The 22,265-nt window shown below is 48.1% G+C and overlaps 1 protein-coding gene across 2 annotated transcripts in view; it reads left to right on the top strand.

The window, feature by feature from the left end:
* LOC144487449 (insulin-like growth factor 2 mRNA-binding protein 2) overlaps nucleotides 1-22,265 on the top strand; it is a 66,855-nt gene that overhangs the window by 33,456 nt on the left and 11,134 nt on the right. Inside the window, exons 9-13 of one of the 2 annotated variants that reach the window (XM_078205526.1) lie at nucleotides 200-268; nucleotides 3,065-3,181; nucleotides 14,489-14,563; nucleotides 16,203-16,334; nucleotides 17,685-17,798. In XM_078205526.1, coding sequence (XP_078061652.1) covers nucleotides 200-268; nucleotides 3,065-3,181; nucleotides 14,489-14,563; nucleotides 16,203-16,334; nucleotides 17,685-17,798 — 507 coding nt within the window. Of the gene's footprint in view, nucleotides 1-199; nucleotides 269-3,061; nucleotides 3,182-14,488; nucleotides 14,564-16,202; nucleotides 16,335-17,684; nucleotides 17,799-22,265 lie in introns of both variants that reach the window. The other variant, XM_078205527.1, reaches the window with a different exon arrangement.

The raw sequence follows: 22,265 nt of genomic DNA, 5'->3' as shown, positions 1-22,265 counted from the left end.
GGATTGGTGTCTAATGGTGTGTTCCAGTGTGTGTGCATTTTCCAGTCAGCAGATCCTTGTTCTAGTGTCACTAGAGATAGCAGCTGTTTCTAAATGACCCTCAACTGAAGAGGAGGTGAGTACTTTTTAAGAATGTAATAAATATAACTACTTTTACCAAGCAGGGAATGACTGATGTCTTTTTCCTCTCCTAATGTAGAGTCAACTGTGCTACTCGGGTGGTCTGTATAATACACCAGCAGTCGGTACAATGGCCCAGCCGTATTCTGTAAGTGCCATACCCTCAACAAGTGCCAAGAGGGCACAACCTTGTACACGTGTATGTACCCGCCCTGCCCGCACACTGAGCTCTCGCTGACCACCTCCTCTGCTGTCCCTTTCTGCTGCTACCCCTAAAGCCGTGTTAACCCGTACGCTGAAAAAAACCCTCAGTTGCTGTCATTCCGCTGCTGACTCAACAAAGCTACAATCTGTCTGAAGGCACCTCAAACGTACCAAATACACAACTCACTTTGAACATGGTGTGTCACAGGAGCACTTTCAAACAAAGCTTCAGACCAAGCCCCACACAGTGTTGTCTTACCCAGCACGGCCCGGTGTCTGTAATGCCCAACCCCAGCACGGCCCGGTGTCTGTAATGCCCAACCCCAGCACGGCCCGGTGTCTGTAATGCCCTCCCCCAGCATGACCCAGTGTCTGTAATATCCTAATGAATAATAGAGAGCTTTATTCAGATAAAGGATATTTAGCCAGCTAGACCGGTGAGGCCAGAGTGGTGCTGAAGATTACATGGTCACAGAGATTTATGGTTGCTGATCCTTTTGTAATGGGACGCTCTGAAGTCTATGGAGGACTCCTGTCTCTTTTTCTTTAGCTTTGCTGTCTGCAGCTGTCTCCATAGCTCTACTGTGAAGTCAATCGAAGTACATCAGTACAGTGTTGCAGAGTCAAAAAGCTACCCCCCCCCCCACCGGCCCAAGTGGTGAGGTAATGCAAATATACAGAAAGGGGAGGGGGCAGTGAAAAGATCCCCAAGAGAGACCATTCCCCAAGGGAAAGAACACGAGAGGAAGAAATGAAGCTGGCAGCAAATCGATTTTCACCTGAAACACATTGACCCCCATCAGTCCAGCCCAGCAGGAGCCAGCTCGGGCTGGAACTGAACTCTGATCAAAGGCCACAAAACCAGGTCATTGCACATCCCCACTGACACTGCCAAATCCCTTCCCCCTCCATGGGGCTGCCTGCCCATTGAGCTGTCCGTGGGCTAAGGCACCGGGATCTTCTCCAGTGTTGTACCCAGGCTGGAGCAGGGTGTTACTCCAGGTATGGCCCTTGGCTCCCTGTGACCCGATTCCTTTAATAAGCAGAAGGAGCTACTGCGGATGATAGATTAACCATGGAGAAAAATGATAGAATCATAGAAACTATACGGTGCAGAAAGAGGCCATTTGGCCCATCAAGTCTGCACCGACAGAGCACCTGACCCAGGTCCTATCCTGTAACCCCACATATTTACCCTGCTAATCCCCCTATACATATCTATACATCTTGAGACACTAAGGGGAAATTTACCATGGCCAGTCCATGACATAATGTGAAGACCCAGGCCAGAAACTCCAAGGTGTTTTATGAAGTTAGCCTAGACCCTCAGTTTCTACCTTTGAATTTGGCACGGGTGAGCATAAGGTGTTTCATTCCAATTGACCCACTAGGAAGCTTTTATCAAAGTTTATTTAAGAACACAATTAAAGTATGACAACAAGAAGTTAGCATAACTTTTACCAATTACAAGATTTAAACACAACACAGTGTAAACCTTAACAGCTAGCTATCTCTGTTGTTCCCAAGTTAAACACTGCCCCATAGACATGCACCCTTCTTCAGACTTGGCACGTAAACAAGTATGTTCACATGATGCTGGGTTTGCAGCTTTTTAACACCTGCTGTGAATTGGTCCTTTGAATTTTGGATCAATTCTCTGAGGCTCCCCAGTCCTGGTACTTTCAGCACACCTCTGCGGAGAGAGAGAGAGACACTGCCGCCTTCCGCTATCTTCTAACAGCAACTGAGAAAATGAAACTAAAACTTGGACTTTTCTGTGGAAAAAAACTGTCCCCAGGCATATCACCTGATCTGTCAATCATTCCCAGATCAAGCTCCACTCAGCAATCGCCAAAGGACCATTAAAACCCCAGAGCGCTGCATTAGTTCAGATTAAAATCAACATATCAGTTATACTGCTTCAGCAGCAATAAAGGATACCAGTTACAGATATCACGGTATCGACAACTTCCAGGGCCTGCTAGAAACATCCTATAAAGAAACATGATTAAAATACATTTCTTAAAGGCACAGTATCGTCACAATAGGCAAAGAAGAGCGGCAAAATATTATATCAGCGGGGGCTGCTTCTTCCTGCACAAAAGCCCCTTTTTGATTGATGTCAGATCTGGTCATGGGTTTCCATCACGTTTGTTAGGGAAGATGTCGCATGAAGGTTTAAAGCAACCAAGGTGTTTGGATTGTCTGTCTAAAACAGCTTTGTATGGACTTGTGCTTTTTAACAGCTTCTCTTCATATTTTTGCAAACTTACGTTGGTGGGTGGGGAGCAATGTGTGTGTCAAAGTAACTTCAGAGGTTTCCCATTTTCCTTTCTGTTGAGGTGCTGATGTAGTCTCTCTCAGTCACCCCATCGCCATGCTCTGGGCTGTCATAACATTCCTTCCACTCCATCTCACCTGATGAGTTTCAGCTGCCAAGTAAAATCTCCAACTCGTAAGGAAGGAATCAGTTTCCTTCAAAACATTTTGATGCGGGTCTCAAATTGGGAGAGAGGTGGCATTAAGGCAGAAATGTCTTGCACCTTCCCCTTTGTTTCTTCTGTGCCGTCACTGGGCATTGGAGCAATTTTCCACTGTTTTGAGAACTGAAAAGCCTGAGGCATCAAATTGGTGGAATGTTGAACCCCGGCAGTTTGCCGCATGATGGTTTATGGTGTCCTCTGTTATGTTGGAATCTGACTTATTTTCTCACATTGACCTGTGATCTCCTTCCCAGCAGACATCCGAACAGGAAGTTGTGCACTTGTTCATCCCAACCCAAGCTGTGGGAGCCATTATTGGGAAGAAAGGACAACAAATCAAGCAGCTCTCCAGGTTCGCCGGGGCGTCTATCAAGGTAATGGCCACTTCTACACCTTCCATTCCTTGCTGCCGTGATGTGTTGGTGTCAGGTTGCCCAGGGAGCCTACCCCAAGTCCATGTTTGGTGAGATGCCTCCAGAACCAACCACCTTTGTAGAGTTTCTTCAGTGAGATCCTCAGTACGCATTTTAAATCCATGTCCTCTGGTTTGCGCCATGAGCTCTGTCCTGCGGTTATAGATGATGCCCTGGCTGGGTCTCAGCTGGCTTCCTGATGAAGGATCTTTATTGCCATTTCCACACTCTCAGCCTGGGTAATGTTCTGGTTTATCTGAGATGGCCCAGCACATTGTGCCCACCCTCAGTACTCATGGGCACTAACTGATAACAAAAAGCTAGTCACATGGTTGGACCTAATGTTTGCAATTGATGTGCCATTGGTGGTAGTCACACTATTGATTGGTGACTCTGCTTGAAGGAGGAATGTGGAGACTGGGGGGTGGGGGTTAGTTGGATAGGAGGTTGGAGGGAATGCTTTATTTCCCCCACAAAGCCATTGACGTGGGGCGGAGAGGTTTCAATTCAGGATTGTGATTGATGGATTTGTTGTTGGATAAAGAGTATCGAGAAGATTTGGAGCTGAAACAGTGAACTGGCAAATTGAGCTACAGACCAGCCACGATCTAATTAAACAGCAGAGCAGGCCAAAAGGGCTGACAAGAAACCGGGGCAGGAGTGGACCATTCGGTCTCTCGAGTCTGCTTCACCATTCAGTACGATTGTGGGTGAGTTTCGGTTTCAGCTCCCACTTTCCTGCCCCCTTCCTCATATCCCTTGATTCCCGAGAGACCAAAAATTGGGCTATCCCAGCCTTAAATGTGTTCAACAATGGAGCATCCACAACCCTCTGGGATAGAGGATTCTAAAGATTTGCCGTCCTTTGAAGTAATTTCTCCTCATCTCTGTTAAATAGTCGGCCCCGTATCCTGAGACTGTTTTAGATTCCCCGAGCAGTGGAAAACAAGCTGTGTCTAAAATGGCCGCCTCATGTGCCTACGGAGGGATACCGGACATGGGGTTGTATAACTCTTTGGGACAGAAGATGACAGGTTTTCTGATTAATTTCTCAGCCCTTTGGGGACTGGGTCCAGCTTTTGTGGCCTTGTGACTTCCCAATGAAATAGCTGTGGCGTCAAGAGTTTATTGGGAGATGGGAGACCGAGGTCAGGAATAGGGGTTTGGTGACAGTCACTTCACTGCTACAGTGAATAATGCAGATGTGAACTGGAAGTTACAAAGGAACAATAGACAGTTAAGTGGGCAAAGCTGTGATGGAGGGAGTTCACCTGCAGGCTGGGTGCAGTGGGGGGGTGGCAGGGGGAGTTCACTGTGGAGGGAATGTGAGGTCATTGGGTTTGGATCTGACGAAGATGAGGACGTCACTGGCAAAGTCAGCACCCTTTGTCCATCCCTAATGGTGAGGGTGATGCACCTTCTGTAGAAGTACCTGTTCCACTGTAGAAGAGCAAGGTGATTTAGGTGCCAATGGACATACATCACCGAAAGTTAATGCACAATCATAGAATTGACAGCACAGAAACAGGCCATTCAGGCTTGTGCTGGTTCCACACGAATCTCCTTCACCTAAACATTCAACTCGATCAACATTTTCCCTTCTCCCTCACATGTTTACTTCGCTGTCTCTTAAATGCATCTTAACAAAAAGGCTATTGAAATGTTGGCCTTTATGCCAAAGGGTCTTAAAATTCAAAATGAAGATTTCTTCAGTTGTGCTGAGCTTTGGTCAAACCCCATCTGGAATATAGCGTCAGCTCTGGGCACCACACCTCTGGAAGGCCTTCAATGGGGGGTGTAGCACATCAGCAGCTTTATATCAGGACACGGAGAGTTAAATCACGAGACAGGTTGGATAATCCAGGCTTGAATTCACTTGAGTTCAGACAGTCAAGTGGTGATTTCATTGTGTTTTTTTAAAAATAGGGATTTGAGAAACGATTCCTTCTGCGGGGCAAATACAGAATAAAGGGGCATAATGCTAAAAAATAGGGTCAGCTGCCTCGGGCCGAAATCAGGGGCTGTGACATTCCAGACTCTCGGGTGTTTTAACTAGGGGATGGAAAGCACTGTATCTGGTGAGAGTGATCAGGAGCCTAGGAGCCCAGGCCGAGTGCAGCAGTGTGTTTGGTGGGAGTGATCAGGAGCCCAGGCCCAGTAGAGCAATGTGTATCTGGTGGGAGTGATCAGGAGCCTAGGAGCCCAGGCCGAGTACAGCAGTGAGTTTGGTGGAAGTGATCAGGAGCCCAAGCCGAGTACAGCAGTGTGTCTGGTGGGAGTGATCAGGAGCCTAGGCCCAGTAGAGCAATGTGTATCTGGTGGGAGTGATCAGGAGCCCAGGCCCAGTAGAGCAATGTGTATCTGGTGGGAGTGATCAGGAGCCTAGGAGCCCAGGCCGAGTACAGCAGTGAGTTTGGTGGGAGTGATCAGGAGCCCAGGCCCAGTACAGCAGTGTGTCTGGTGGGAGTGATCAGGAGCCTAGGACGAGTACAGCAGTGTGTTTGGTGGGAGTGATCAGGAGCCCAGGCCCAGTACAGCAGCGTATCTGGTGGGAGTGATCAGAGGCCTAGGAGCACAGGCCCAGTACAGTGTTGCGTGTGGTGAGTTGGAGGGATATTTGCCAAGTAGAACCAAAGGTTTCTGGGGCTCGGATCCAATTAGGCTCCTTCAGCCACATTCCGTTCCGGAATTCCAGCTTTGAAAGACAATCCCTGAATATAGTGGCCGACTGTAACCGAGTGAGTCATTTTGGTAACTGGGTATGAAATTTGTTTGTCTGAATCACTGTTTGATTTTGAGTAGGCTGCAGCAGATTTAGGCTGTATGGGAGGTTGCCCCACCCACCCCCACATAGCCTGCTTTCAGAAATGGAGTGTCAGTGAAGGTCTCAATTTCCTTTCCTTTGGACTGCCTGCAGTGTTGAGGAGATGTGGTGTGGGGAGGCTCAGGGTGTGGGTGAGGGAAGATTGTTTTGGTTGTACTTTGTGCCTCATTAAATCTTTGGTTTTACTGGCATGTGGATGAAGGGGGTGATACACTGTGTGTGGTTACTGTTTTGTTGTGTAACCAGCACTCTTTGGCCCTCCCAAGGTTGCTAATTAAAAGCTGAGGGGGTGGGGTAGGGCTGTGCGGGGGAGGGGGTGGGATGAGCCTAAGCATGCAGCTCCAAAAACAGCATCTGTCTTCCCTTCTCCCAGCCCACAACTGAAGCACAGTTTGATGTTGGATGTTTTGAAGGCTCGGGTGACAATATTCTTGTGTGTTCTTATTACTCTCTGTCAAGCTTTGAATATCCCGCTCACTCCAGTCTCTGAGGAACTTGCTGATCAATCCATCTGTTCTCCCAGAGAGACCGATCAAACGCCCTGCTCTGACCACTTGATTCAGGGGGGAGAGGCGGGGGCTACTGCCCAGTGATTACAGGGAGCAAAGCCAGTGCTGGTTAGAGGGTGATGCTTCTCCTGATTTGTTCTAGATTCTCTCGACCTGGGCCTCTGAGTGCCAGGCCTCTCTTGGGGCGTTGGGATATGCGCGTGATGGTCCAGCACTGAGGTGGGAGAGGGGCGAGCTGTTTCTTTTATCTCCAAAAAAAAACCCACCCAAACTATCTTTGAAGGTAATTCCGGTCGAGTCTGTATTTAGTAGGGTTTCCCTGACTTTGGGTGGTCTGACACACCTGGGTTGGAAGCCTCTGATCCTCGGCCCTCCCCCGGAGTGCAAGCCTGGTGTCGGATTTCAGTCAGGTTGCTGCCTGACAGCATTGAAGCCAACCCATTCCTCCAGCTTGGGTACACCCCAGCTTATTTATTGTGAATTGATTCTCCTCAGTCCACATCCTGCAGCTTGGTACCGTAAACAACCCATTGCTGTGTAACTTGGTGCCCATTACTGTATCACTCTTGTCTGTATGACATTGTCCAGCTATATTGTGTGATCAAGTAATATGCAAGGCAATGGGGTGATCTCCTTGCTCTTCAAGATAGTGCTATGGGATCTTTTAAATCAGCCTGACAGGACATTTGGGACCGCAGTTTAGTGTTGTATATGAAAGGCAGTACCTCTGACGGGGCAGAGTACCTCCTGAAGTACCAGCTTATGTTCCTCTTTCTTTCTCCCCTCCAATGTTAATTGAGATCGCCATAATGCTTGGCAATCGCCTTGATGTAGATGTCCCTATATAGTAAAAGCCATCCAGCTATTTAATCAGGGAATTGGTTTATGTTTAATGTGAATATTACATTCTAGTCAACATGTGCATCAGAACCTGAGGTAGGTAAATTAACATTGTCCCCCTGACAGGAAGCCACATCAAATACTTAATATTTAAACCATCTCGATGTCAGCCAGTGCTGGCACTGTGAGTCAGAAGGTTCAGGGGTTAAGCCTGCGGAACTCGAGTGTATAATGTAGACTGATATTTGGAGGTCTTGTGGCACAGGGTAGTGTTTCCAGTCCCACTCCAGGACTTGAGGGCCATGGAAGATACGTTCATAACATGACCAAGCAGGTTAGATTGTTAACCCGTAAGTCATATCTATGACGGGCAGTAAGAAAAAGAAAATAGCTGAGGCCTTGACACAGATCCTTGGGGGGCACTACTAGTTCAGTCCTGCCAGAGTACCTGCCCATTATCTACTACCTATTCTCTGTCTGCTGCCACTCGGCCAATTTCCTAACCAGGCCAATAATTTGCTTTCAGTTCCATGGGCTTGAACTTTAGCCAACAGTCTCTTATGAGGGATTTTTATCAGATGTTTTCTGGAAGTCCATTTCAAATAGCATCCATTGATATTTGCCTGTCCACTACTCTCGGCACCTCTTCAAAGGAAAAATTCAATCAGGTTCACTGGGCATGACCTACCCTTTACAAATGTTCAAAGTTCTGTTATCCTGCCCTTAATTATTGACTCTAACTCTGGCAACTTCCTGACAGCAGATTTTAGACCAACTGGAATCTAATTCCTTGGTTTTCCCCTCTCATCTTTCTTTTAAAAATGTGACACTCGCAATTTTCTGAGCTCCTGAATTTCTGGCTTCTATTCTAAAGAGATGTTTCCTAAGTTGAGAGAAATGTTGACGGTTATAATTAGGGCATCTTCAGTGTTCTCACTTTGACTCCCTGGGGAGTAAATCAAACTGGTCCTGAGGAATGGTCACCTTCAGTCCCATTATTTTCTCCATTTCTATTACTTTTCTTTTATTAATTTTGGTAAATCCCCGTTCCTTGTTCACTATGAGCTTCCTCGGGATGTCCAACAAGTTCATCTCTTCCTCGAATATAAATGCTGATGCAAAGTAATTACTTAATATTGCCTTTCTTTCAATGACAGTTTCACCATTGTCAGTATTTAAGGGAGTCCATACTGCGTCTGACCACCCTCTTTTTCCTAATGCAGTTGCAAAACATTCCTTCAATGATTTTGGTATCCCTGTCACATTTCCAGTCATACTGCAAATTGACTTCTTAGGAATTGAAGAAGACTCATATTGGAGATGAAACCTTAATCGTGCTTCTCTCTCCATGGATGCTGCCAGACCTGCTGAGTAATTCCAGCACTTTCTGTTTTTATATCGGATCCCCAGCATCTGCAGCATTTTGCTTTTTTTATTTTTATATTCCCTTTATTAGATCTTATTATCTCTAAGATAAGAGGACATACTTCATAGAACCCGGCCATGATGGCATTTCCTCTCCAGTTGAGCCGCCTCCTTTTTTCCATATTTGTTATCATAACCTTCTGTTCCAGTCTCCCACAAATGCTTGTCTAGATCCCCTGAAATAAATTTATACCACATCTTCACCACTCCACCTGGGTAGCGGGTTCCACATCTTCACCACTCCACCTGGGTAGCGGGTTCCACATCTTCTCTCCCTTCCTGGGTAGCGGGTTCCACATCTTCACCACTCCACCTGGGTAGCGGGTTCCACATCTTCACCACTCCACCTGGGTAGCGGGTTCCACATCTTCACCACTCCACCTGGGTAGCGGGTTCCACATCTTCACCACTCCACCTGGGTAGCGGGTTCCACATCTTCACCACTCCACCTGGGTAGCGGGTTCCACGTCTTCACCACTCCACCTGGGTAGCGGGTTCCACATTTTCACCACTCCACCTGGGTAGTGGGTTCCACATCTTCACCACTCCACCTGGGTAGTGGGTTCCACATCTTCACCACTCCACCTGGGTAGCGGGTTCCACATCTTCACCACTCCACCTGGGTAGCGGGTTCCACATCTTCTCTCCCTCCCTGGGTAGCGGGTTCCACATCTTCTCTCCCTTCCTGGGTAGTGGGTTCCACATCTTCACCACTCCACCTGGGTAGCGGGTTCCACATCTTCTCTCCCTCCCTGGGTAGCGGGTTCCACATCTTCTCTCCCTTCCTGGGTAGTGGGTTCCACATCTTCACCACTCCACCTGGGTAGTGGGTTCCACATCTTCACCACTCCACCTGGGTAGCGGGTTCCACATCTTCACCACTCCACCTGGGTAGCGGGTTCCACATCTTCACCACTCCACCTGGGTAGTGGGTTCTACATCTTCACCACTCCACCTGGGTAGCGGGTTCCACATCTTCACCACTCCACCTGGGTAGCGGGTTCCACATCTTCACCACTCCACCTGGGTAGTGGGTTCCACATCTTCACCACTCCACCTGGGTAGCGGGTTCCACATCTTCACCACTCCACCTGGGTAGCGGGTTCCACATCTTCACCATTCCACCTGGGTAGCGGGTTCCACATCTTCACCACTCCACCTGGGTAGCGGGTTCCACATCTTCACCACTCCACCTGGGTAGTGGGTTCCACATCTTCTCTCCCTCCCTGGGTAGCGGGTTCCACATTTTCACCACTCCACCTGGGTAGCGGGTTCCACATCTTCACCACTCCACCTGGGTAGCGGGTTCCACATCTTCACCACTCCACCTGGGTAGCGGGTTCCACATCTTCTCTCCCTCCCTGGGTAGCGGGTTCCACATCTTCTCTCCCTTCCTGGGTAGTGGGTTCCACATCTTCACCACTCCACCTGGGTAGTGGGTTCCACATCTTCACCACTCCACCTGGGTAGCGGGTTCCACATCTTCACCATTCCACCTGGGTAGCGGGTTCCACATCTTCACCACTCCACCTGGGTAGCGGGTTCCACATCTTCACCACTCCACCTGGGTAGTGGGTTCCACATCTTCTCTCCCTCCCTGGGTAGCGGGTTCCACATTTTCACCACTCCACCTGGGTAGCGGGTTCCACATCTTCACCACTCCACCTGGGTAGCGGGTTCCACATCTTCACCACTCCACCTGGGTAGTGGGTTCCACATCTTCACCACTCCACCTGGGTAGCGGGTTCCACATCTTCACCACTCCACCTGGGTAGTGGGTTCCACATCTTCACCACTCCACCTGGGTAGTGGGTTCTACATCTTCACCACTCCACCTGGGTAGCGGGTTCCACATCTTCACCACTCCACCTGGGTAGCGGGTTCCACATCTTCACCACTCCACCTGGGTAGTGGGTTCCACATCTTCACCACTCCACCTGGGTAGCGGGTTCCACATCTTCACCACTCCACCTGGGTAGCGGGTTCCACATCTTCACCACTCCACCTGGGTAGTGGGTTCCACATCTTCACCACTCCACCTGGGTAGCGGGTTCCACATCTTCACCATTCCACCTGGGTAGCGGGTTCCACATCTTCACCACTCCACCTGGGTAGCGGGTTCCACATCTTCACCACTCCACCTGGGTAGTGGGTTCCACATCTTCACCACTCCACCTGGGTAGTGGGTTCCACATCTTCTCTCCCTCCCTGGGTAGTGGGTTCCACATCTTCACCACTCCACCTGGGTAGCGGGTTCCACATCTTCTCTCCCTCCCTGGGTAGCGGGTTCCACATCTTCTCTCCCTTCCTGGGTAGCGGGTTCCACATCTTCACCACTCCACCTGGGTAGTGGGTTCCACATCTTCACCACTCCACCTGGGTAGCGGGTTCCACATCTTCACCACTCCACCTGGGTAGCGGGTTCCACATCTTCACCACTCCACCTGGGTAGTGGGTTCCACATCTTCACTCCACCTGGGTAGCGGGTTCCACATCTTCACCACTCCACCTGGGTAGCGGGTTCCACATCTTCACCATTCCACCTGGGTAGTGGGTTCTACATCTTCACCACTCCACCTGGGTAGCGGGTTCCACATCTTCACCACTCCACCTGGGTAGTGGGTTCTACATCTTCACCACTCCACCTGGGTAGCGGGTTCCACATCTTCACCACTCCACCTGGGTAGTGGGTTCTACATCTTCACCACTCCACCTGGGTAGCGGGTTCCACATCTTCACCACTCCACCTGGGTAGTGGGTTCTACATCTTCACCACTCCACCTGGGTAGTGGGTTCCACATCTTCACCACTCCACCTGGGTAGTGGGTTCCACATCTTCACCACTCCACCTGGGTAGCGGGTTCCACATCATCTCTCCCTGTGCAGCGGGTTCCACTTCTTCACCATTCTCTGTGTGCGACATGAAGCAGGATCTCATAGATCATCAGTAGAAGACTTCAAATTCTCAGTTATTATGAATTTCTGGGCTGATGTCAATTAATGTTGTCAGCAAAACTATGCAGAGTGCGTCTGTGGAACTGTTTATCACAATCCATTAGAGAGTCGTGTCACTGATTATTAATTGATCATCATGCAAATAGTTGTGAAAGGCGCTAACGTCAGCAAAGGAATTAGCTGCAGAACTAGATGTAGAGCCTATTTTTAAAAGTACAAGAAGAGGCGAGTATTGATGAAGTCGAACACAGAAAAATCCTAGAAGCCTGTTCAAAATAATCCTGTGTTTAATGTAGTCGACACAGCCACAATGTCACTATCAGAAAGATGCAAACCATTACAAAACTCTCCAGATTTGCCAGGTAAAAATGAACTAACAGGCGCATGCCAAAGGTTGGAGGATAAGTTAAGGTATCAGGAAAACCGTGATTTTGCTTATTGTGTGAGTTAGAAGTTGCAGGCATAATATTTTCCGACGGTGTCAAGTCCCCAGTACAAACGGTTAACAAGTTGCCAGATGTCAGACCAGATCTGAGAGTTGCATTGAGGATAATGCTTCAATCCCAATAACCGTGGCTATGGGAGAAAGAAGCTTTATAAGCTGGAACTGACAAAGGCATACTTAGGTCTTCCATGACCTGAGAAAAACTAAATTCTCTAAGCAATTTTGTCAATAGAAAACAATCTGATCCAAACTATAAATACAGTGAGCGCAGAAAAAAGTTGAGGGAAAAAGAATTGGGACATTGTCTGTTGTTGTTTGATTTAGTTTTGGTTTTTCTCTGTTTTTTATTTATGTGTTTGTACAGCATAATAACTGAAATTCTCCTCTTCCTTTCTTCGATTTAATTATCGTGAAAAATCATCCTTATTTGTGAAGTTCTTGAAGTTTCAGTTAGGATAATGCGTGTGTTTAAATGTCTCTTGCATTTGATTTTTTTTTCATTTATCTGTAATAAGTTCTTTATTGCTGTATTTGTAGTTTTATTTTGTCATTATGAAGTCATTATAAAAATGGCAAAAATGTCTTCAGGGTGTGAAATTCATTTTGCCTGGGTGTGCTATCAAAACTCGAGCTGACTTTTTCTTGGTGATGATCATGTCGAGAGCTTCAAGTTTTGCTCATCCCCACAAGTGGAAGTGTTCTCTTCATGTTCGCACTATCATAATCTTTCATCACTTTAAAACACCTCCAACCCCTCAGTCGTCTATTATCAATAACCTGTCTACCCGATCGGCTTGTCACCTTTTGCTATTTTTTCCCAATAATCTGAATCTGTGCTTTGTTTAGTTCGCATTTTTGACTTCTTTCTCTCTTAGCTTTTTGTTGTTTCTTTCCTTTTTTTTAATCCATGGTCTTTTTTTTGAGAGTTGGATCACTTGCACCTTCTGTGTCACAATACCTCTTGCTGATCTTCTTGCCATTTTAGCCATTAACCAATTTGTCCAGTTTCTAGTGGACAATCTCTTGTTTTATCCTGTTGTAGTTAACCTTGCCTGAATTTAGGAATTAACTGTTCAGTCCTTTGAAACACAACCTCCGACATCTTCAGCTCCAGCCTCTCAGCTCAAGTTGCTCCTCATCTCTGCTGCCTCCACTGCACCTTCAGAGGCTGATCTTCCTGTCATGGTTCCCTATCTGTAGCCATTTAAACTACACCAACTTCCCGTCAAACCTGCTGCTCTTCCAGCGTTGCTATGGAAATTGTTTACGTTCACCTGAGAGGGCAAACAAAATCTTGGTTCAATGTCCCATCCCTCAAAGAGTGCTCCCTCAGTTCCGCACAGGAAACTTTGGCCTAGATTATGTGTTTGCGGTTCCGGGTTGGGTCTTCAACCTGTGACTTTCTGTCTTGGGGCAAGAGTGCTGTCAAGTCCAAAGATGTGTGGGTTAGGTGGATTGGCCATGATAAATTGCCCCTTAGTGTCAGGGAGATTAGCAGGGTAAAAATGTGGGGTTACGGGGATGGGGCCTGGGTGCAATTGTGGTCTGGGCAGAATTGATGGGCCGAATGGCCTCCTGCACTGTAGGGATTCTATGGTTTCTAAGTGAGACACCGTCTTGCCGTCCAGGAACCTGATCTCAGCTCGAACAGCGATTGTGCTATGGCCGCTATGAACGACCATGGCTGAGGAGAGAAACGTCAGCCAGCATCTTCACACCAAGTTGTTTTCTGCCCACAGTCTCTGGAAGGTGGGCCGAGGGGCCCTGTGTGTTGTTAATGAAGCCCAGTCACTGGCATCCACCAGTGTCAGGGTTCTCTCAGCCGCTGCTTTCCCTTCTGGGGTCAGAGGACTCTTCTCTATGTCTTCACCTCGTCGGTTGCCAAATTTCAGCGACACCCCCATCCCCCACCTCAGCTTCACACTCATTGGACATCGATTGAGGGATGTGATGCCTTGCACAGCCCAGTAGCCTGCCCCCACTCGGGCTCTCTCTCTGAGGTGGTCACTTGGGTGAGGGATAAGAGGGAGCTATCTGGCACAGGTAAATCTGGGTACAACTTAGTGGAGGCCCAAACTGACTGACTGACTGACCTCCCCCCCCCCACTGCCCTGCTCCATCATCCACCTCCCAAGGAAGCTTTCCTCTCACACTGCTGGTTCATCTTGGATTTGCTTTGTGCCTTTGAAGCAAGACTGGCTTTTACAGGGGAGTGATTTTTGAGCATGTTCTGATACTGCCCCTGGCTTGTTTTTGTGTTTAAATTGCAGATCGCTCCTGCTGAAGGGCCTGAGGTGAATGAGAGGATGGTGATTATCACAGGCTCACCAGAGGCTCAGTTCAAGGTGAGTTCACCAGCGGTGAGATCTAACCGCTGTTCAGTACAATCTCAGTAGACCCTCTTTACTTCTAAGAGGTATTTAGTTTTACGCTGTCTTTTACCTGTTTATTTGTGTTTTTGGACAGGTAGCTCTCTTGCTTCTTTGTGCTACAAACTGGTTCTGCATCACATTCAATCCTGATAATCTCGTTTGCTTCTCTTTGTCCCATGAACTGATTCCCCCACTTTACTGTGGACCACCTCCATCTCATCTCATTGAAAGACAGTTGTACCTAAATCTTTGTTTAGTGTTCCTCCTGTTCAAACGCTATGTGGGACTCGATCATCTTATTATGACCATAATTTTGATAAATGTTCATTTGCTGTTGGGGTATTAATAAAATCTTGCTCATTGCTCATCACTAAATCTAATAAGGCAATGCTTCCATGTTGGTTCCAGGACACATTTCTGTGGAAACTTATCCCTAACGTATTCAGGATATTCACCATCATTCTGACATCCTGCCCCCATTACCTCAATCAATATGAGAGGTTAAGTCCCCATAAACATCATTCTGCCTCTGCCTATCTAATCTCTACCTTTAACCAGTCTGCTGCTTCACAGCTGTGACTCGAGGCCTAGACGCAATTCCCAGGATTGCCTCAAATCATTTTCTTCATCTTAACTCTACCGTAAAGTCGACACTACCTGCTTACTTTCCGTTCTGTCCTCTCTTAACCATGACCCTGACCATTTTGCTACCAGGTCTCTCTCTCTAATGACCACCATGTCACACACTCCACAAATTGAATTAGGTCTGCAGTTCATTCAGATTTGTTCCTTATGCTCTGTGTGTTTGTATATTTTTAAGAAGTGTTTATTTGAGACTCGTGGTTTGGATCTGTCCTTCTGCCCCAAAGTTTCTCCCACCTTCCTTATTTCTCTCTCCTTCAATTACTTTATATCTGATTGCTGGGTAGGACAGAACTCTATTATTGAAAGGAGAGACATGTTGCTGAAGCTCTTCACCTTGCACTCATCAGGACAAACACAAGAATGCCAAATTTCATAGGTTGGTGACCTAACTTGCTATCCATTCAGCAGCCTTCTCCCCTGTAGTATAAATTGTTGCAACAGTCTGAAATTTGTTGTTCTTGCATTTGTCCTGGATGAGAGCAAGATAAAAAGCTTCAGAAGAATTTCTCTCTTTTCGGCAAAAGTTTTTATTCTCCCTGTAGTACTTAAAGCACAATTTTTGACTATCACTCCATTTTCTTCCCTTTTTAGTTTGTTTTTGAACGATTATTTATATGACCTCTTCTGCCATACTTACTGGTGGTGGAACATTGAGTAATACTGCCTGAGCCCTTGCAAACTATTTCGAGCCCGGTATCCCAATAAACAGTCCCAGAGCATCCTCGCGTGCTCCCACATCCTCCCACACCCATGTTCCACCCCTCTATCCTACTCTTTAGTTCCCGCTCTCCCTCCCGCTCCCTCTCACTCTGGTTATCTCGCTGTCTAGCTCTTGCTCTCTCTCTCTCTCTCTCTCTCTCGTTCACTCTCTCTCTCCCGAGGGTTTGAACTGAGGGAGTAAAGCAGGCTTTGTTGTGCCAGTGACTGCGCCTCCTGGATTGAGTTTTACTTTACTTTTTTGGTTCAGGCCCAAGGGCGGATCTACGGTAAACTAAAAGAGGAGAATTTCTTTAATCCGAAAGAAGAGGTGAAACTAGAGGCAAATATCAAGGTCCCATCGTCCGCTGCCGGGAGGGTCATCGGTAAAGGCGGGAAAACGGTAAGTCATGGAGTTCACAACCCCAAATCGCCTTGTGACTGGGTGCGAACCTCGCGGCGACCTGGACTGACATGTCATAGAAATCATAGAAACCCTACAGTGCAGAAGGAGGCCATTCGGCCCATCGAGTCTACACCGACCACAATCCCACCCAGGCCCTACCCCCACATATTTTACCCGCTAATCCACGCATCTCAGGACTCTAAGGGGCAATTTTTAACCTGGCCAATCAACCTAACCCGCACATCTTTGGACTGTGGGAGGAAACCGGAGCACCCGGAGGAAACCCACGCAGACACGAGGAGAATGTGCAAACTCCACACAGACAGTGACCCGAGCCGGGAATCGAACCCGGGACCCTGGAGCTGTGAAGCAGCAGTGCTAACCACTGTGCTACCGTGCCGCCCACCCTCAACCACAATTGTGTCGTCCCCTCACCCACAATCACTTACAATCCCAGCGGTGTTGTTCCACCAAACTCCTTCTCCCACACTGTCAAATCGGTGAATCCTTGCTGGCTTCGGTCCTGTGCACGGTACACCATAGATTCCATTAGTTACCACCAGGAGAATTCCCACCTGCTGACTGTCGGGGGGGGGGGAGAGAATGTGCACATCCTGACCTCTTGTGGCCATACTGCATCACTACAGATAACTGCTGAGAGTAGCGGCCACTTTGTCTAGGTCAGGGGTGCATTGATCCTAATTACTCCTGGGCCTTGATGTTGAAGACTCAGTAGGGCTGGGGGAGGGGAGGGAAAGGGGTGGTGATGTTGGGATGGTTGTTTGGGGGGGGAGGGGAGCTGCTCCTGTTCTTCCTTTCCCCGATGGACTGACCCTTTGGTACGTTATTTAATGGATGAAGGATGCTCTAAACCAGTTCACTGATATCCAATTACTCATAGTCTGTCCAAGACAATGTGAGCCGAGTGGTCGACTAACTGTGCCTGACTCGTCCCTCTGAGCACTTCCCCCGCACAAAAACACCATCTCCCATAAACTGCACCCCCCCCCCCGCACACACACAAACACTGTCTCCTGTAAACTATCTTCCATAAACTCCCCTGCACACAAGCAGGCTGGCAACTTTCACTATCTGGAGTTTCCTTTTGTAGTTCAGGCAGATCTTTTTCTGGTATCATGAGCTGAAGCCTGGTACTCTGTGTCAGTGTCCAAGATGTGTAGCTCTCGTGGATTATCCTTTGTGAATATGCGCTGTTGTAGGGATAGGGCCTGGCTGGGTTGCTGTTTCGGAGTCTGTGCCAACGAGATGGGCCCGGTTCTCTGGTTCTGTGTTTCACATTCTGGAAGCATTCCCCCTCACCTCTCTCTGCTGCTGTCTGCTTTTCAGGTGAATGAATTGCAGAACATCACGAGTGCCGAGGTGATCGTCCCCCGAGACCAGACGCCAGACGACAAGGATGAGGTCATTGTGAAAATCGTCGGTCATTTCTTTGCCAGTCAGGTAAGCTGCACTGACCTTTCACTTCCATCACATCATGTGTCACAGCGCAGGACATCCTGGGGCAAGGGAGATAACAGGAGCAGGGCCCGGGTGAAGGATGATGAGCAATGTAGGGCACAGGGTTATACTGCAGCAAGCCAGGGGGGATATTGGATAGCTAGAGTAACTTTCACAACCATTTGTTTACAGATATACACATTGCCGGCATGCAGCTCCTAAACCCAACAATCAGAGTTCCAGCATGTTCCTATTTATGGGAAACAAATGAATTGGAGTTAACGTCCACCAGTTATCTACAATTCAACAAAATTAATATACAATTCATCTGTCATTTCTGGTTACACTGTGTCACAGTCAGACCCGGGGGTACAGTGTGTGTGTTTACACTGTGTCACAGTCAGACCCGGGGGTACAGTGTGTGTGTTTACACTGTGTCACAGTCAGACCCGGGGGTACAGTGTGTGTGTTTACACTGTGTCACAGTCAGACCCGGGGGTACAGTGTGTGTGTTTACACTGTGTGACACTCAGTCCCCTGGGGTACAGTGTGTGTGTGTTTACACTGTGTGACACTCAGTCCCCTGGGGTACAGTGTGTGTGTTTACACTGTGTGACACTCAGTCCCCTGGGGTACAGTGTGTGTGTTTACACTGTGTGACACTTTTGCTTTCTTATTATTCGTGGGACATGGGCGTCGCTGTCTGGCCAACATTTATTGCCCATCCCTAGTTGCCCCTTGAGAAGGTGATGGTGAGCTGCCTTCTTGAATCGCTGCAGTCCATGTTCTGTGGGTTGACCCACAATGCCATTAGGGAGGGAATTCCAGGATTTTGACCCAGCGACTGCGAAGGAATGGCGATATATTTCCAAGTTAGGATGGTGAGTGACTTGAAGGGAAACTTGCAGGTGGTGGTCTTCACATGTATCTGCAGCCCTTGTCCTGCTACATAGAAGTGGTCGTGGGTTTGCAAGATGACGTCCCAGGATCATTGGTGAATTGCTGCAGTGCATCCTGTAGATAGTACACACTGCTGCTACTGAGCGCTGTGGTGGAGGGAATGGATGTTTGTAAATGTGATGCCAATCAAGCGGGCTGCTTTGTTCTGGATGGTGTCAAGCTTCTTGAGTGTTGTTGGAGCTGCACCCAACCAGGCAAGTGCAGAGTATTCCAACACGCTCCTGACTTGTGCCTTGTAGATGGTGGGCAGGCTTTGGGAGTCAGGAGGTGAGTTACTCACCGCAGTATTCCTAGCCTCTGACCTACTCTTGTAGCCACTGTGTTTATGTGGTGAGTCCTGTTGAGTTTCTGGTCAATGATAACCCCAAGGGTGTTGACAATGGGGGATTCAGTGATAACACCATTGAATGTCAAGGGGCAGTGGTTAGCGTGTCTTATTGGTGACGGTCATTGTCCAGCATTTGTGTGGCACGAATGTTACTTGCCACTTGTCAGCCCAAGCCTGGATATTTGTCCAGATCTTGTTGCATTTGAACATGAACTGTGTGGGGTACAGTGTGTGTGTGTTTACACTGAGACACTCTAGTCCACAGATGCGGAGGGAAGTACCCCAGGGCCAGCTCTATGCCCTAGAGCACAGTGTGTATGTATTCACTATGTGGCACTCAGTCCCGTGGGGTACAATGTGTGTGTTTACACTGTGTGACACTCAGTCCCCTGGGGTACAGTGTGTGTGTTTACACTGTGTGACACTCAGTCCCCTGGGGTACAGTGTGTGTGTTTACATTGTGTGACACTCAGCCCCCTGGGCTACTGTGTGACACTCAGCCCCCTAGGGTACAGTTTTGACTTTACACTGCGTGACACTGTGTCTGTGTACTGTGTCTGTGTACTGTGTCTGTGTACTGTGTCTGTGTACTGTGTCTGTGTACTGTGTGTGTGTACTGTGTGTGTGTGTGTACTGTGTGTGTGTGTGTACTGTGTGTGTGTGTACTGTGTGTGTGTGTGTGTACTGTCTGTGTGTGTACTGTCTGTGTGTCTGTGTACTGTCTGTGTGTGTGTGTGTGTACTGTCTGTGTGTGTGTGTGTGTACTGTCTGTGTGTGTGTGTATACTGTGTGATGCTAAGACCCTGTGTGACACTCCGTTCCCTTGGGTACAGTATGAGACACTGTCCGCTAGGGAAACTTGGAAAAAATATGCAGGAACGGCCATTCAGCCCTTTGAACCTGCTCCACCATTAATTATGATCACGGCTAATGGTGCATCTCCATCAGCTTCCCCTCATCTGTTTTGATCCTTTTCTCCTCAAGTAGTCTATCTAACTGCTTCTTGAAAACATACAATGTTTTGGCTTTAACTACTTCCCGTGGTAGTGAATTACACAGGCTGACCATTCTCTGGGTGGAGAAATTGCTCCTCATTTCTGTTCTAAGTGGTCTTCCCTGTATCCTCAGATTGTGATCCCTGGTCCTGGACATCCCCACCATCGGGAACATCCTCCCTACATCTACCGTGTTTAGTCCTGTTAGAACAAAGAACAATACAGCACAGGAACAGGCCCTTCGGCTCTCCAAGACCACGCCGCTCCCTGGTCCAAACTAGACCATTCTTTTGTATCCCTCCATTCCCACGCCATTCATATGGCTATCTAGATAAGTCTTAAACGTTCTCAGTGTGTCCGCCTCCACCACCTTGCCCGGCAGCGCATTCCAGGCCCCCACCACCCTCTGTGTAAAATACGTCCTTCTGATATCCGTGTTAAACCTCCCCCCCTCACCTTGAACCTATGACCCCTCGTGAACGTCACCACCGATCTGGGAAAAAGCTTCCCAACCTTCACCCTATCTATGCCTTTCATAATTTTATACACCTCTATTAGGTCTCCCCTCATCCTCCGTCTTTCCAGTGAGAACAACCCCAGTTTACCCAATCTCTCCTCATAACTAAGCCCTTCCATACCAGGCAACATCCTGGTAAACCTCCTCTGCACTCTCTCTAAAGCCTCCACGTCCTTCAGGTAGTGTGGCGACCAGAACTGCGGCCGAACCAACGTTCTATACAACTGCAACATCAAACCCCAACTTTTATACTCTATGTCCCGTCCTATAAAGGCAAGCATGCCATATGCCTTATTCGCTACCTTCTCCACCTGTGACGTCACCTTCAAGGATCTGTGGACTTGCATACCCAGGTCCCTCTGCGTATCCACACCCTTTATGGTTCTGCCATTTATCGTATAGCTCCCCCCTACGTTAGTTCTACCAAAATGCATCACTTCGCATTTATCTGGATTGAACTCCATCTGCCATTTCTTTGCCCAAATTTCCAGCCTATCTATATCCTTCTGTAGCCTCGGACAATGTTCCTCGCTATCTGCAAGTCCAGCCATTTTCGTGTCGTCCGCAAACTTACTGATCACCCCAGTTACACCTTCTTCCAGATCGTTTATATAAACCACAAACAGCAGAGGTCCCAATACAGAGCCCTGCGGAACACCACTAGTCACAGGCCTCCAGCCGGAAAAAGACCCTTCCACTACCACCTTCTGTCTTCTGTGACCAAGCCAGTTCTCCACCCATCTAGCCACCTCCCCCTTTATCCCATGAGATCCAACCTTTTGCACCAACCTACCATGAGGGACTTTGTCAAACGCTTTACTAAAGTCCACATAGACGACATCCACAGCCCTTCCCTCGTCAACCATTCTAGTCACTTCTTCAAAAAACTCCACCAGGTTAGTGAGGCATAACCTCCCTCTCACAAAACCATGCTGACTATCGTTAATGAGTTTATTCCTTTCTAAATGCGCATACATCCTATCTCTAAGAATCCTCTCCAACAACTTCCCTACCACGGACGTCAAGCTTACCGGCCTATAATTTCCCGGGTTATCCTTCCTACCCTTCTTAAATAACGGGACCACATTAGCTATCCTCCAATCCTCTGGGACCTCACCTGTGTCCAGTGACGAGACAAAGAGTTGCGTCAGAGGCCCAGCGATTTCATCTCTCGTCTCCCTGAGCAGCTTGGGATAGATTCCATCAGGCCCTGGGGATTTGTCAGTCTTTATATTCCCTAAAAAACCTAACACTTCCTCCCTTGTAATGGAGATTTTCGCTAACGGGTCAACACTCCCCTCCGAGACACTCCCAGTCAATACATCCCTCTCCTTTGTGAATACCGACGCAAAGTATTCATTTAGGATCTCCCCTACTACTTTGGGCTCTAAGCATAATTCCCCACTTTTGTCTCTGAGAGGTCCGATTTTTTCCCTGACAACCCTTTTGTTCCTAACGTATGAATAAAATGCCTTGGGATTCTCCTTAATCCTGTCTGCCAAGGACATTTCGTGACCCCTTTTTGCCCTTCTAATTCCTCATTTGAGTTCTTTCCTACTTTCTTTGTATTCCTCCAGAGCTCCCTCCGTTTTTAGCTGCCTGGACCTAACGCACGCCACTCTTTTCTTTTTGACCAATCCCTCAATTTCCCTGGTTATCCCCGGTTCTCA

The sequence above is a fragment of the Mustelus asterias genome, unplaced genomic scaffold (assembly GCF_964213995.1).
Source record: "Mustelus asterias unplaced genomic scaffold, sMusAst1.hap1.1 HAP1_SCAFFOLD_798, whole genome shotgun sequence".
Lineage (NCBI taxonomy): Eukaryota > Metazoa > Chordata > Chondrichthyes > Carcharhiniformes > Triakidae > Mustelus > Mustelus asterias.
The sequence above is the reverse complement of the archived record's forward strand: the minus strand, read 5'-3'. Positions and strand labels throughout refer to the sequence as shown.